Consider the following 15,047-nt stretch of genomic DNA (forward strand, 5'->3'; position numbering starts at 1 on the left):
TGATGGCACCGAGCTGGTGCTGTTGTGAGGTGATGTGAGGAGGGGTCCCTGCAGTGCTGGTGCTGTCTGCAGGAACAAACAGGGGTAGTGGGGGCTGCAGGGCTGGTGACAGAAGGCTCAGGGAAGGGGGCCAAGCAGGACAGGTGCCAGCAGGACCCACGCACCAGGAGGCTGCAGAGCTGCTGCTGGTGGGGGTGGGAAGCACTGGGGTGGTTCCAGTCTCTCCAGGCTGTGGGTCTGGGCTCAGCCCAGCTGCTGGGGCTTTTGGGGGGCCTTGAGACACCCCAATAATTTTCCTCAGGTTTCAGCTGGGGCTTTGCAGCTGCCTCAGTGTTGGTGATTGCAAAGCTCTGGGCACCACCTTTCCTTGCAGCACCCCCAGCTTGGGCCCCCTGCACCAGCCCTGGGCTCCCCCACTCCCTGCAGCACCCCCAGCTTCTGCTGCCTCTGGCAGCCCTGTGCTTCTTCCCGTTTCTTGTGGGTTTCCTGCACCCTTTCCCTTGCACTTTCTGCAGTGCTGGAGCGAGGGCTGAGCTGCTGCAGGGTCCTGGGCGGCACCTGAGTGAGGGCTCAGCTGCTGCTGGTCCCAGCTGGCTCAGGGTCTTCGTGGGGAGTTCAGAGCGATGGGAGGGGTCCTGTGGGACCTTGGGGCTCCCGGTGCCCCAGGGTGTGAGGGTCAGCCTGAGGGGTCCCAACGAGCCAGGTGGGTCTGGGGGTGCTGCAGTATGAGCTGGCCATGGCTGGGACTTGGTTTGGGCACAGACATGGTCCTAGGGTGCAGGGACTGTCCCCCCTGGGGGCCAAACCAGGGCTGCCTGCCCCAGAGCTGTCCCTGGGGCCAGAAATAGCGACAGGGACAACCACAGCACAGCCAGGCAGGAAGTGGCTGGCCACTGGAGAGCTCCTGTCCCCACCACCCCCCTCCCCTGCCACCAGCTCTGCTGTCCCCAAACACCCTGGTGTCCCTGAGCCACCTGGGCAGGGGCTCAGCTGGCACTTGCCTCCCTTGTGGCAGGAGCAGGACTCACCAGGGTGTGGGTGGCAGGCAGGGAGGGTCCCATAAGGGACCCCTGAGTGCCAAAAGGGGTCTGGGGGTTTCTGCTCTGCCCAGCGCTGTGCTAGCTGTGCTATGGCTCTCCTGGGGTGTGGTGTTGGGGGGTCTCACACTGTTTGTAGTGTTGAGGCTCTGCCCCATCTCTCAGGGCTGAATGGGGCCCGCTGGGGTGCTTTAGGGGGCACTTAGCCCATGGGGTGCAGGTGCACAGGGCCTGGGGGCTGGTGAGGGGCTCCAGGCAGGGATCCCAACTCCCAGCCCCTCTTCCCACAGCCGTGTGGAACTTCCCCCGCACCAAGGAGCATCACCTGCCGCTGCAGATCGGGGAGATGGTGCACATCCTGCAGGCCTCCGAGGGTAGGGGGGACCCCCGGGTGCACCCCCGAGTGGGTTCCTGCACCCTCCCTGTGACAGGGGCCAGGACCCCCAGCCTGGCTGACCATGTCCCCTCCCCTCGCAGGCTGGTACTGCGGGTACTCGCTCCGGAACAGGGCTGCACGGGTAGGTGAGGGCGTGCTGGGGTTTTGGAGGCGGCAGGGGGACAGCTGTTGGCTTTCTCTGTCCCTGCTGGGTGTCTGTGGGGGCAGAGCGTGGACAGCAGCTTGCCGTGTCCTCAGGGGGATGTTGGGGGTTCGAGGGGAGCAGAGGGCACGGCAGGCTGGGCACCCTGTGGCATTGGGGGCACCCAGCTGAGGGACATCTCCCATCCCGGGGGTGCCGACGGCTCTGGCTCCTTCAGGGCATTTTCCCGGCCTCGCTGATCCGGCTGAAGGGCGCCGCGGTGGAGCAGCGGGGGTAGGTGCAGGGCAGGGGCAGGGGCAGGGACGGTGGGCTTCACCTTCTGCCCCGTGCGGGGTCCCTGCGGTGCTGGGGCGCTCCAGGGGTCCCTGTGCCTCCTCCAGGGTGGAGGAGAGCGTGGAGGAGAGCAGCTCCATGGTGCAGGAGATCACCACCACGCTGCGGGAGTGGGCCACCATCTGGAAGCAGCTCTATGTGGTGAGGGTCTGGGTTTTGGGGGGGATGTAGGAGCAGGGTCTGGGACCCCCGGTGACCCCGTGGTGCTGCCGCAGGCCGGGCAGACGGAGCGGTACGGGCAGGTGAAGCAGATGATGCAGGAGCTGATGGAGCAGCGCTCGCAGCTGCTCTCGGGGACGCTGCCCAAGGACCAGCTGCTGCGGCTCAGGAAGGAGGTGACCGGCAAGATGGACTACGGCAACAAGTGAGGGCGGGGACGGGGCACCTCAAATCTGCTTCTGGCACAGGCTGTGCCGTGCCCAGGTGCGCTCCCTGGCTGTCACTGTGTCCCCATCATCCCAGCTGGCTGTCCCGTGATGGTTGGGGACAATAAGTGTGCCACCAGCTGCTGATGCCACCTGGCTAAGGATTATGGCCGGGACAGGAATGTTCCTGGTGCTGTCAGCTCCTGTCCCCTTTGCCAGCCGGATCTGTGCTGCCCCCTCAGACCCTGTGCAAGGACAAGTGGGTCCTGGTGGGACACACGGACCCGTGTGCCCCCAGATCTGCCTCACCCATCCTGCAGGATCCTCGCGCTGGATCTGGTGGTGCGGGATGAGGACGAGAACATCCTGGACCCCGACAGGACCAGCGTCATCAGCCTCTTCCAGGCGCACAGGAGGGCGGCACAGACCCTCACCCAGCGCATCCAGGAGGAGACGGTGAGGGCGCTGCTGGCTAGAGCCTGATGTCCCCTGTGCCAGGGGATGTGACAGGGGCTGAGCCACCTTGTGCCCCCCACCTCGTGCCCCCCAGAGCCCGCAGCAGACAGCACCGGGCCATGGCACCCACGGGGCTGCTTCGCCCTCCCACAACCTCTACCTCTGCGTCCGCAATTTCGTCTGCCACATCGGGGAGGAAGCGCAGCTCTTCATGGCGCTGTACGACCCCGGCGAGCAGCGCATCATCAGGTGGGGTCTCGGGGCACAGGACAGTGGCCGTGCTCTGCTGGGTGCTTGTCCTGCTGCTCCCTGTAGCATTCCCCTCAGGCTGCTCATCCTGCCCAGACCAGAAGGACCCAGCGGGTGTCACGGGGGGAAGGGGCACGTCCCTTCCCAAAGGGCTTCTCCAGAGCAGGAGGGCTCGTCATGGCCATGCAGCCACATCCCGCGGGACAGCCCGTGGCTCCTCCTGTGTTGGAGTCAGTGACTTACTGAAGTCAGTCACTTACTAAAAGCATTAGAACTCACTCTAAAATTACTGACTTACTTCTACTTAAATGTCTACTTTATGTGTGAGACGCTTATTATGCTTCAATCCATCCAAAGGCTTTAATTCAATCCCTGCACTCTGATTTCTCTCTGAAGAATTCAGAGAGACCCCTGACTCACTGACTCCAACAGTTCTGCCCCAGGCACTGGTGAGGTGGCCACGGCGGTGATTGGGGTCAGCCAGTCTGGGCCAGTGCCTGTGGCACGACTGGGGACGCAGGTGGGCTGAGGGGTGTGTGCGGTGGGAGCTGCCGGGGGCTCTGCCATCCTGATATCCACCAAAACCATCACCCGCCCCGCAGCGAGAACTACGTGATCCGCTGGGCCAGCACCGGGGTCCCCCAGGACATCGAGCTGCTCAACAACCTCAAGGTCGTGTTCACGGTGAGCGCAGACCCTGGAGAGGCTGCACTGCTGCCTCCCGCCGGCCCCTCCTGCCCATCTGCAGCATTTGGGGTGCTCCGTGTCCCTCCGCGAGAAGCCGAACCCCCACCAAACCCCCTGCTCGTGTCCCCCCGGCCCCTCCGCAGACCCCTGCCCTGGCATCGGGGCGTGGCGCTGCCCCTCGGGGTCCCCTCCCGGTGCTGGGGGTCTCGGGGTGCCCCGTCCCCGCTCGTCCCCCTCCCTCTGCACTCGCTGACTCAGCGCTTTGGCTGCAGCGCAGCGCTGACCCCCGGGACGCCGCGGAGCCATCGATATGCAAATGAGCCGGGAAAATCGATGTTAATGAGCAGCATCAGCACTTCGGCTCCGCTGCCCATGGGCTCCTGCCCATCTCTGCCTTCTGCTGATGTTGTGGCGTGTCCCTATCCCTTCTCCTTAGCGCGGCTGGAAGGTTTTGGCTCGGGGGCAGCACCCGAGGGACGCGATTCCCTCCCCGGTGTCTCCTGAGCTGGGGTACAGGGCCACCCTGACATCCATACACCGTGCCAGGTTGCCCCCCACTTGCCAAACTGCCTGGGCTAGGGTGGCCTGTTGGAAACATCGGTCGTGGCATTGTCCCCTGGGATTTAGCACTCCTGGGGTGCACAGAAGCCTCCAGGGCAGCGGGGCTGTGTGCCCACCGTCCCCACAGTGCAGGCAGCAGGGACCCTTCTGTGTCCGCTGGTTCCCCGTGCGCAGTCCTGGGCACCCCGTGGTCCCCAGAGTGACGCGGCCGCTGTCCCCCAGGACCTGGGCAGCACGGACCTGAAGCGAGAGCGGCTGTTCCTGGTGTGCCAGATCATCCGGGTGGGGCGCATGGACCTGCGGGACAGCCACAGCCGCAAGCTCAGCACGGGTCTGCGCCGGCCCTTCGGCATCTCAGGTGGGCGGGGGGCGCTCCATGGAGACCCCCAGGGACTCGCGTGCCACAACCCTGGCACGGCCCCACCCACCCCAGCAGGCTCTGGGATGTCCCTGGGCTTCTCCCTCGCCTATCCCTGCCTGCAGACCCCAACCCTCTCCATGGCTGCCCCCACACTGTCCCCCCCTGCCCAAGGGACATAACACAGCCCTGTCCTGGCACAGGGGAACCCCAGCACAGCGCTGCTGAGGTGTCCCCAGAGCAGCCCTGGGGAGATCCCCTGCCTTCACCTCCCCCCATGATCCTGTCCTGGACCACGGTGCCACCTCTGTGTCACTGCAGTGATGGACATCACCGACATCACCAAGGGGACGTGTGACAGCGACGAGGACAAGCAGCACTTCATCCCTGTCCACCTGTGAGCCCCATGGGTGTGGGGAGTGCTGGGGGGGGCAGGGAGCAGCACTCCAGGGCCTGGCTGGCATGGGGACAAGAGGTGCAAGGATCAAAGAGAAAAGGTTTTTCCCCCTAATTGTGGCTTTTGCAGGGTGGCTGCTGATGGTGATTTCCTTCACAATATGATCCGCAAGGTGGTGGAGGGGAAGGACATCAACCACAAGGGACAAGGTAGGGACCCTGTGTCCCCTGTCCCCAAACTGTGCCATGAAACTCTTCCTGTGCCATCTGCTTGTCTCACAAGGCACTCCCTGCTGTGGCCCCTGGTGGTCCTGGCTGTCCCAACTCTTGCTGTCACCCCTTAAAAAAATCACTGTGGTCCTTACAGGGCTCTGGGTGTCCCTGAAGATGCTATGGGGGGACCTGAGCCAGGTGAGGAAGGACCACCCACACCTGGTGGACCGCAGCACGGCAGTGGCTCGCAAGCTGGGCTACCCAGAGGTCATCATGCCAGGCAGGTGTGGGGGGGACGAGCCTGGGGGTCTCTGGGGATGCCAGCATGGTGCCAGGATGTGGCTGACAGGGATGTCCCCCCCAGGGGATGTCAGGAACGACATCTACCTGACACTGGTGCAGGGAGAGTTTGACAAGGGCAACAAGAAGACGCAGAAGAACGTGGAGGTGACCGTGTGTGTCTGTGATGAGGCAGGAAATGTGATGCAGGTATGGCAGGTGTCCCCTGTGTCACCTCACCCTGGGTGTGGCAGGTGTCCTCTATGTCACCTCACCTTGTAGAGCCAGCAGCTCCAGTAGCAAAACCGGCTGGAGGAGCCTCTTGGAGCTGCCTGGAATAGAGATCTAGGAAGAGAATAAAGATATGGGAAAGTGCTGTGAAGGGGTAGAGAGAAAATTGTCCTCCCTTGGGGACAGGGCCACTCCCAGTGCCCCCAGGACAGGCAGGGGGGAAGGAGCTGGGGGCAGGCAGGAGGGCAGGGGGGCTCAGAACTGAGTGCCACCTCCCCAGGCTGGCTCTTGCCTCTCTCCAGGTGCTCTTACACCAGTTCTGGCTCCTGAGGAATGGGCTGGAATTGCTGAGGGCCCAGCTGGGCCAGTCCAGGGATGCATCCTGCATCTCTATCCACAGGGCCAACCCCTTATGTGCCCTGGGAGGGCCATGTGTCCCTTCAGAGGTGGCACCAGGCCTGGTGGAGGGGATGGATTTTAGGAGGGTGTGGGCAGGGGGTTTGGGGGCTGGCAGGGATGGGAATTCTCCCTCCTTATGAGATCATTTGGGCTGATCCTGAGCCATCTCCTCCTGGCAGAACGTGATCCAGGCAGGGGCAGGGGACAGCCCCACCAGCCACTACCGCTCTGTTGTCTACTACCAGCAGCGGCACCAGCGCTGGATGGAGACCCTGAAGGTCTGGGGAGCCCAGGGGCATGGGGGGTGGGGTGGGACAGGGCTGCAGCCCCTCCAGGCTGGGGCACTCACTCCTGTGTCACAGCACCCTGCTGCTGCAGAGGGTCCCCTTCATGGCAAGTGTTTTGGGGAGCAGTTCTTGGTCCCAGCTTGGAGGTGCTGCCAGGGTCAGAGCATGAGCCCTGGATGGACACCCCTGTCCCCATCCCAGTGCCCCCAATTCAGCTTCGCTCGTTGACTGGGAAGGATGTGGGGTTGGTTTGCAGCAGTGGATGGGTGGCACAGAGGGACATTGCCCAGGTGGGGGCTCAGCCCTGCCCTCACCTTGGCACACATCACCCAGATTGCTGTTCCCATCGAGGACGTCCACAGGACCCACCTGAGGTTCACCTTCCGCCACCGCTCCTCCAGCGACTGTGAGCATCCCTTGCTCCCAGCCTTCCTCCCAGCACTGCCTCTCCCTGCCTGCAGGTGTGCCCCTGGTCCCCTCTGAGTCCCCCTCCCCTCACCCTGTGTGTCCCCCCCAGCCAAGGACCGCAGCGAGCGGATTTTCTCCATGGCCTTTGTGAGGCTGATGCGCCCCGATGGCACCACGCTGCGGGATGGGGAGCACGACCTGGTGCTCTACAAGGTATGGGGGGGATCACAGAGCCCCCAGAAGTGTGGGGAATGTGGGACAGCAGGGCCCAGGGTCCCTATCCCTGCCTGAGCCACCGTGCTGGTGGCACGTACCCAAATCCCTGAGGGTTTGCAGTGCCTCCCTGCCCCCGTCGCTGTCCTTGGTGACAGGGCTCCCTGCACACAGCGCCTCCAATCCCTGCGCTGCTCCTTTGCAATGACAAGTTTGGTTTGGGAAAAGGTGATTTAAGCGTTGGTGACGGGGAGGGAACGTCCCCGTGGTGTGGCTGCGCTTCACCTGATTTCACCAGCCCTGCCTCTGCTCGGGTTTGCTGTGGGAGAGTGGAGGGGAGGGAAAATCGCTGTTCATTTTGGGGAAAACACAGTCAGCTCCAATGTGAAGCCCCTGAAGGTGCTGCCTCCTTACCTGGTGTCCCCTCCCCAGACTGTGGCCAGAGGAGAGGAGGCAAAGCTGGTCCTGCTGCCAGGGTGAGCTCAGGGCTCTTCCCTGTGTGTTGGCACCTTCCAGGGTCCCTGCCTGGCCATGGAGCTCCAGAATCCCTGGGGGTCACCTGCTCCCCCACCCCTGGGCTGCTGCATGGCAGTGTTCTCTGATTTTGGCAACGTGACCACAGTTTCTCCAGGCAGAGCCACGTTCCTCCCTGAGTCTTCCCTTTTTTTTTTGGATGAGCCAACCAGTCCAGCCTGCTGTGGCAGCACAGGACAGGGACAGACCACTCTGTTCCTCCCTGAGGCTCCTGCACATTTGAAATCATTATGATGTCCCTCCTCCCTGCTTTATTTTTGGGCAAAAGACCCAAATTCTTTAACTGCTGCCATCACCCTCGGCGCTGGCTCTGGTCCCTGCCTCTCTGGGGACTGTCCCCTCCACAGCAGCAGCATTGGGCACCTTTGGGATGTGCCAGTGCTGGCTGTGGCACTGAGATCAAACCTCCCACACCTCCCTGATGGGAGAACAAATCCCCCCCACCTCCCTCCTGGGTGCCCATTCCCCCCAGAGAGCTGTCCCTGCCCTGCTGAGCCACCACGTCCTGAGCTGCTCCATCTCTCCCTGTCTGACTCTGGCTCTTCCCAGCAGACACCAGGGGCTGGATTCTGGGAGTCAGAAGCTATTTCATCTTTTTATCTCTTCTTGCCAGGGGAATGTGAGTGAAGGGCTTTTGCTGCTCAGACCTCTTGATGTCCAGCTGGTCTGAGCTCCAGCCAGTTTTCCCTGGGAAGGAGCACAAGGCTCCTGTGTGTTGGCTGCTAATAGCAGGTGTCCTGGAGGGGAAAAACCAACAGCAAACAGCTCTGTCACCTCCATCTGCCCTTCAGCTGGAGGGGTTTCACCCTGTGAGGCTGCAGGCAGAGGGCAGGATGGATGGCTGTGAGCTGCAGCCTGGCTGGATCTGGTCATCCCCCACACCCCTCATTTTCTAAAGATGAATATCTAATTCCTCATTGAATCAAGGCTTGTCAGCTGTTTGCACACCCTGAAGTGATGACACAGTTTTTTAAAGATTGATGATTATTTAATTTTATAGATGTATGTCTATTATTTAAAGTATTATCGATTGTTGTATTGTGTTTTACTTGCAGAAAATTGTGAACTTCAAGTTTGTCTTATTTAAAAAAGAAAAAAAGTGGAGAAAACAGCAGTATTGTAGATTTTTTTGTTAGATAATAGTTAAAGGAAAATATGAAGTTCAATTATATGTTACCCTTTTGCTTTGCTTGCTTTTAGTAGTACAGATTTCTCAATTAGCCAACTTAAAGTAAGTGTTTAAGTAACTTCAGTTAATGTATTAAGTTTAAATACCATATGTCTGTCCAACACTACTCCAGGAAAACTCTTTGTCCCAGGGTGGCCAAGGAGCAGGGAAGGTCATTCAGAGTCACCCCAGTGAGTTTCCTGATGGAACATTGTCAGCTTAGAGTAGGGACACAGAAATAGGCTGGTGTGTGGCTGTGATGCCCTGGTGTGTCCATAAAGGTGGGGGATGTAGGGTGACAGTGATGTTGTAAGATTGGCTGTCCTGGACACCTGTAAGTGTCCTGCTCCATGTCAGTGTCCCACTGCACTGCCCAGGTGTGTTCCATTTCCAGCCTCAGACTCCTCTTTGTCACTCTGTTCCTCCTGTCTGTTGTCCTGTCCCCGCTGTGTGACACAGGCTGGGTTTTGGTGTCACCTCCACCTGATTGTCCCAGCTGAGCAGGGTGTCCCTGCTCTTCAGAGAGCAGCTTTGTGGGGTCAGTGTGGGGGAGACAGGGGGTACCGTGGGGTCAGAACTGTGACCTGCGTTGTGCCCTGCAGGGTGACAGCAAGAAGCTGGAGGATGCCAGCACGTACCTGTCGCTGCCCTCGGAGCGGAACGCGCCGGAGCCAAAGCTCCTCTCTGGCTCCTCCTTCCGTGTGAGCGGCGCCACGCCCGGTTTAGCCATGTCCACCCGGGACAGCTTCCAAATCTCCACACTGGTCTGCTCCACCAAGCTGACCCAGAATGGTGAGTCCTGGCTCCCCATGCTGGGGGAGTTGGGCTGTGTCCCCTCCCCCGTGCTGTTCCCACCCGCCGGGTCACACGTGTGATGTTTGAGGTGAAAACAGTGGGAGCAGTGAGTGCTCACTGAGTGTTTGGCCGTGGTCAAAGTACCCAAGACTGTTCTTGGAGACATCAGCTCGATCTGGGTGTTTTGGGGGGCTCCAGCCTCTGGAGAGGAGCATCAGTGAGTGGAATTCCCACTTCAATGTGGCTCCTTGTCCTTCCTTCGAAACTGAGGTGGGAATTGGAGTTTTGTGGTTCAACCCCCATCCCTGGGTTAGCTCAGGGGAGTTTTCAGCCATGGGCTGCTCTACACAGCTCAGGACATCTCTGAAGATTTGTTCCCCCTTGGCCCTGACACACCCCCTAGGCCAGGGGGGACTGCTGGGCTCTCCTCCCACCTGCTGCAAGGCTGGGAGATGAGAATGGCTCATCCTGCTCTGGGGGCTCAGGGGACATGGCCTGGTGGTGTGGGGATGTGACACGTGGTGACACGTGGCTGCAGGGCACTGTGGGTCAGTGTGGAGGGGTCAGGGATGAGGCTGCTCCATTAATTCCCTTCCTGCAGCACAATTTTGTCTCCCACAGCCACGACCTATTTAAAGTTTGTGCTTTATGGTCCTGGCATCAGGGGATTTCAGCACTGAGCAGTGGTTGTGTGAGGGGGTTCTGGCTGTCCCTGGGCAGCGAGGATGGGATGGGGGAGCTGGGGGTTGGTAACTGTCCTGGTTTGAAGGACAGGTGTCTGCCAATAAAGGCAGAAGCTTCTCTTTGAAATGGACAATGTAAACCCCCTTCCTCCAAGTTATTATAAATTTGAAATGAAGGGGCTCTCAGACAAAGATAGGGGAATTAGGAATAACAGTTCTTTACTAGGAAAATTAAAATAGAAATGCAGTATTACAAAGAGCAATCCCAACCCTGCCAGAGTCAGAATCCAAGCTGGCACAGTCAGTCAGTCAGGGTGGTGGCACAGTCCCATTCCATGGTGCTGCATCCTCCTGCAGGGGCAGATGTGGCTCAGCTGGAGCAGTGCTCCTGGAGAAGGTGCAGTTTCCTCTGAAGGTGCAGGGATGATGTGGAAGGGTCTGGCTTTCCTCTGGAATCCAGTGGAAAGGCTGCTCTGGTGTTCCAAATGTCAGTTTTTCTCTGGGTAGGAAAGGCTTGGCTCCTGCCCTGGCTGGAGCATCTCCCAGTGGGATGATGGAATTTTATCAGCCATGCCCTGGGACTCAGTGGCCATGAACAGGAGATATCTCCTGGAGGGAGGATGGGCTGTGGGAAGATAAAGATGATTGCCCAGCTGGTTTTTAACAATGGCCCATTAACAGGAGATATCTCCCACAGGGATAAGAGTCACTGCCACACCCAGTTTTTAACAATGGCCCATTAACAGGAGATATCTCCCACAGGGATAAGATTCACTGCCACACCCAGTTTTTAACAATGGCCCATTAACAGGTGATACCTGCTGGGTGAAGGGTGGGTCATGGAAAGGTAAAGATGACTGCCCCAGCTGGTTTTTAACACCTGACCCAGTAACAGGAGATATCTGCTGGAGGGAGGATGGTCTGTGGAAAGATAAAGATGATTGCCCAGCTGGTTTAAAGATGGCCCATTAGCAGAGAATGTGTGCCAGGAGATCAGGGGCACTGCCCCAGCCGGGTCAGCAGATGGGGACAGAACACACATTGCTGGACACACCAACCCAGCACAGTAACACTGGGGTGTGGCAGTGAGTGGTCAGTGCTCACTGCCCCATTCCTGCTGCCCAGTGAACCTGCTGGGGCTGCTCAAGTGGCGCTCCAAGCCCAGCCTGCTCAGTGGGAACCTCCAGAAGCTGATGAACGTGGATGGAGGGGAGGTCATCAAGGTACAGCCAGGATTTGCTCCCCCACCTCCCTCCCTGGTTCCTGCACCCCCATGCCCAGAAGCTGGGTCTTGGGCAGTGCTGGGGTCAGCACTCAAACCCTCACAGCCCTCATGTCCCCCCAGTTCCTGCAGGACACACTGGATGCCCTGTTCTCCATCATGATGGAGCACTCAGAGACAGATGTCTATGACACCCTTGTGTTTGACGCCCTGGTGAGCAGAACCTGCATGGGTCTGAGCCCCCCAGTGCAGGGTGGGCACTGGTTGGGCTGGGGCAATGGGATCTGCTGGTCTGAGTGACCCAGCACAGGTCAGGGCTGCATCCTGAGGGGGACAATCCCAGCAGGATACAAAGGTGTTTCTCCCACACCAAGAATAATCCCAGTGATGGCACCAGGGCAGGGTGGGGTTGGGGTGGCTGTTGTTTTGCCCAGACACCCCTCTGCCCACACCAAGCCATGCCCCTGCCTGCTGCCCTCAGGTTTTCATTGTGGGGCTGGTGGCTGACAGAAAGTTCCAGCATTTCAACACGGTCCTGGAGGCTTATATCCGCCAGCACTTCAGTGCCACGCTCGCCTACAAGTGTGTTCTGTGGGATATGGGATGGGCAGGGACAGCTGAAATGGGTGGGGACAGGGCTGGGACAGCTGGAATGGGTGGGAAAAAGGCTGGGACAGCTGGAATGGTGGGGGGACAGGGCTGGGACAGCTGGAATGGGTGGGAACAGGGCTGGGACAGCTGGGACAGCTGGAATGGGGCTGGGACAGCTGGAATGGGGGGACAGGGCTGGGACAGCCAGGATGGGGCTGAGATAGTGGGTACAGAGGGACAGGGCTGGAATACCCACAGCTCTCCCACCCTGCAGGAAGCTGCTGTCAGTGCTGACACAGTACGTGGAGCAGGCAGGGAGGGGGGAGCCCTGTGAGTCCCTCCCTCGCACCTTCAAGGCCCTGGAGTACATCTTCAAATTCATCGTCCGCTCTCGGCACCTCTTTGCCCAGTAAGTGCTGGCAGTGGCTCCCAGTGCTCCCAGTGCCACGCTGTGCCCAGTGCCAGCGCCCTGCTGGCTGTGGGTCTGGGGGAGGGAGGTGCTGTGAGGGTCCCTGTGCTGTGGGAGCGGTGTCACTCCCAGGGTTGTGGCAATGGCAGCTCAGCCCGCCTGGTGGGCTCACTCCTGGCCATGCTGCTGTGTTGGCTGGTTCCTCCATCACTGTGAATCCTCTCCTTGAGGATTCTGGCAGTTTGCAGCTTCTAGCCATCCTCTAGATGCTGCTGGGCAATGCTGGTCCACTTTGGGGGTGGGCAGTGCTGTCCACCTCAAGGTGGGAGAGCTCTCTGGCCACCCCAAATGCCCAGCAATGACCCACAGTGACCCTGCACCACGGTGACCTCTGCCCCAGCCACCCCCGATGGGGATTTCCAATGAGCTCTTGAAATCCTCCCACAGTGGAAATGGCAGAATGTCCTGGGCAGTCTGTGCCCCTGCAGGGCTGGTACTGTGCTGGGAAGGTTTCCTGGAGCCCAGATGGGGTCAGTGGGAGGGAGCAGGAGGGTCTGTGAGTGCCTTCCAAGCCAAACCCTGCTGTGATGCTGTGATGAGGAGTGGGCTGGGCTCCTCCATGGCTCAAAGGTCAGGGTACCCCCAGGCACCTCCAGAGTGCCTGGTTTCACACCATGGGGTTCACATCCCAGCCTGGGTGATGGGATAAACCCCCCTCCCCTGGGCCAGCGTGGGAGAGGAGGAAATCAGAGCACCACCATTGCTAGAAAAACTGGTGATGTTCCTCTTTCATTCCACTGAAAGCTGAACTGTCCTGAGGGAACAACAGGCAGCGAGGTGGGCAGTGAGGGACCCCACACACACATGTGGCAAGGGCCCCCTGCACGGGGGACTGGCACCAAAAGCAGTGGGATCACCCCATTCCCAGGTGCTGTGGTTCAGCAGGGGGCTGTTTTTGGGGTGGAATCAGGGCTTTGCCTCCTCCACCCCAAGCCCAGGGTGTTTGGGGTCCCTGTGGATGCTCAGACCAGCAGTGAGGAGCTGTGCAGGCGTCCCTGTGCCCCAGGGACTGTCACACCCCTCACTTTGCCCCACTCTGTATTATTAATTTGTGTGATTTGAGCCCTGTATGTCCTCTCCCCTTGTGTCCCACCCATGGACATCACACCCAGCACCTGCCTCTCCCTCCTGCATGAGGACACAGAGCAGATTCCCAGCTCAGAGTGCTCCTGGCAGGAGAAATTAATTACACAGCTCGTTTGCAAACAGCCCCGTGAATGAGTTTGCCTGGAACAGAGACATCCCCGAGGGCATTTAGCGATTTTATAGAGCTTCCCTTTATCTCAGCAATCTCCACGTGCAATAACACGGGCTCCTCAGATCCTCTAAGTGCTCTGAACGTGCTGCAATTTGTACAGGCTGTAATCGACAGGAATTGGGTTGTAATTAGAGTCAGTTGCTGCAGATTGCCGGGTCTGGGATCGCCGGTGCTGCTGCTGGAGCAGCGCCTGCAGTTCCTGTGAGGAGCCCAGGACCTTGTCCTCCACCTTGGGACACCTCCCTGTGTCCCCTCAGGGGCCCCCATGGCACTGTGGTGATGTCTCTCCCTTGCTGCTTCCTCCTCGCTGCTTCCTCTGGCTGCTTCTGCTTTTTAGCCATCATTGAGGGCAGCACAACTTTCCCTGCCAGTGCTCATTGTCCCCCTGGATTTTGAGGCCAAGTTGGACAGGGCTTGGAGTAACCCATGGATGGGCTTCAAGGGCTCTCCCAGCCCAAACCAGTCCATAATTCCAGTAGACTTTTTTTTTTTTTTTTTTCTGTTAACATTACGTAGCTGGTGGCTGGATAATTTTTCCTACCACTGCTTGGTGTCAGTGATGGGGGAATTACCTCAAACAGCATTGCAGTGACTTGATTCCTGTAATCACACCTCAGCTTTGCACTTTTCCTGCAGCTTTGCACATCCCATGGATAAAATTCCCTCATTCAGTTCACTCTGGTCCAGCTGGTGAGGCTGGAGGTTCCTGCTCAATCAGAATGGCGCTGCTTTTAGAGGGTTTTGGGCTGCAGAATTATGGAAAAGAGGGTTTTTTAAAAAGAAAATAAGAGTTTTTTTGAGTGTATCTGATGGAGCAGTGGCTGTGCCAGGAGTGTGGTAGTGCCAGGGCTCACCACTAGATCCATGGATCCAAACACATGAAGGAAATTAATTTTCTCATGTTTGGGCTTGCTTGTTTATTAAATCTTATCAAAAGTACAGAAAGTTGATCAACTTCTCTAGCTATCAGCTAAAAGTGAGCAAAATGAAGATGAATCCAGCTGCTACAAGGTCTCTTAAAGCTAAATAGTCCAATAAAGAACTAATACCTGTATTATTTATACATTTGACCCAATAACCAAATTCTTGTGACCCTCAGTGCAGCAGTGACTGTCCAACCAGAAAACACTGCCTGAAATCATGAAGAGGAAGGAAGAACACTGAGACACCACCCCAAATCCTCCATCTTGTCCCATACCTATCACTGTATTATAAAACCTCAAATTTAAAACCTTTCACCATGTGAAACCACACACTTCTATTTAATTACACACCCGTGATTTTTAACTCCATCACTCAAATTTGGAATCCTTCTG

The 15,047-nt window shown here is 58.6% G+C and overlaps 1 protein-coding gene across 1 annotated transcript in view; it reads left to right on the forward strand.

Moving 5' to 3' along the window:
• Positions 1–15,047, forward strand: part of LOC306802352 (dedicator of cytokinesis protein 2-like) — a 44,528-nt gene that overhangs the window by 232 nt on the left and 29,249 nt on the right. Inside the window, 22 exon segments of the mRNA XM_079306390.1 lie at positions 1,328–1,411; positions 1,515–1,555; positions 1,794–1,849; positions 1,957–2,050; positions 2,125–2,273; positions 2,595–2,730; positions 2,825–2,979; positions 3,582–3,663; positions 4,450–4,585; positions 4,907–4,982; positions 5,112–5,191; positions 5,349–5,470; positions 5,472–5,478; positions 5,559–5,683; positions 6,283–6,381; positions 6,724–6,796; positions 6,908–7,011; positions 9,316–9,505; positions 11,317–11,414; positions 11,537–11,626; positions 11,895–11,995; positions 12,279–12,413. Coding sequence (XP_079162516.1) covers positions 1,328–1,411; positions 1,515–1,555; positions 1,794–1,849; positions 1,957–2,050; positions 2,125–2,273; positions 2,595–2,730; positions 2,825–2,979; positions 3,582–3,663; positions 4,450–4,585; positions 4,907–4,982; positions 5,112–5,191; positions 5,349–5,470; positions 5,472–5,478; positions 5,559–5,683; positions 6,283–6,381; positions 6,724–6,796; positions 6,908–7,011; positions 9,316–9,505; positions 11,317–11,414; positions 11,537–11,626; positions 11,895–11,995; positions 12,279–12,413 — 2,233 coding nt within the window.

The sequence above is a fragment of the Erithacus rubecula genome (assembly GCF_903797595.1).
Source record: "Erithacus rubecula genome assembly, chromosome: 5".
NCBI lineage: Eukaryota > Metazoa > Chordata > Aves > Passeriformes > Muscicapidae > Erithacus > Erithacus rubecula.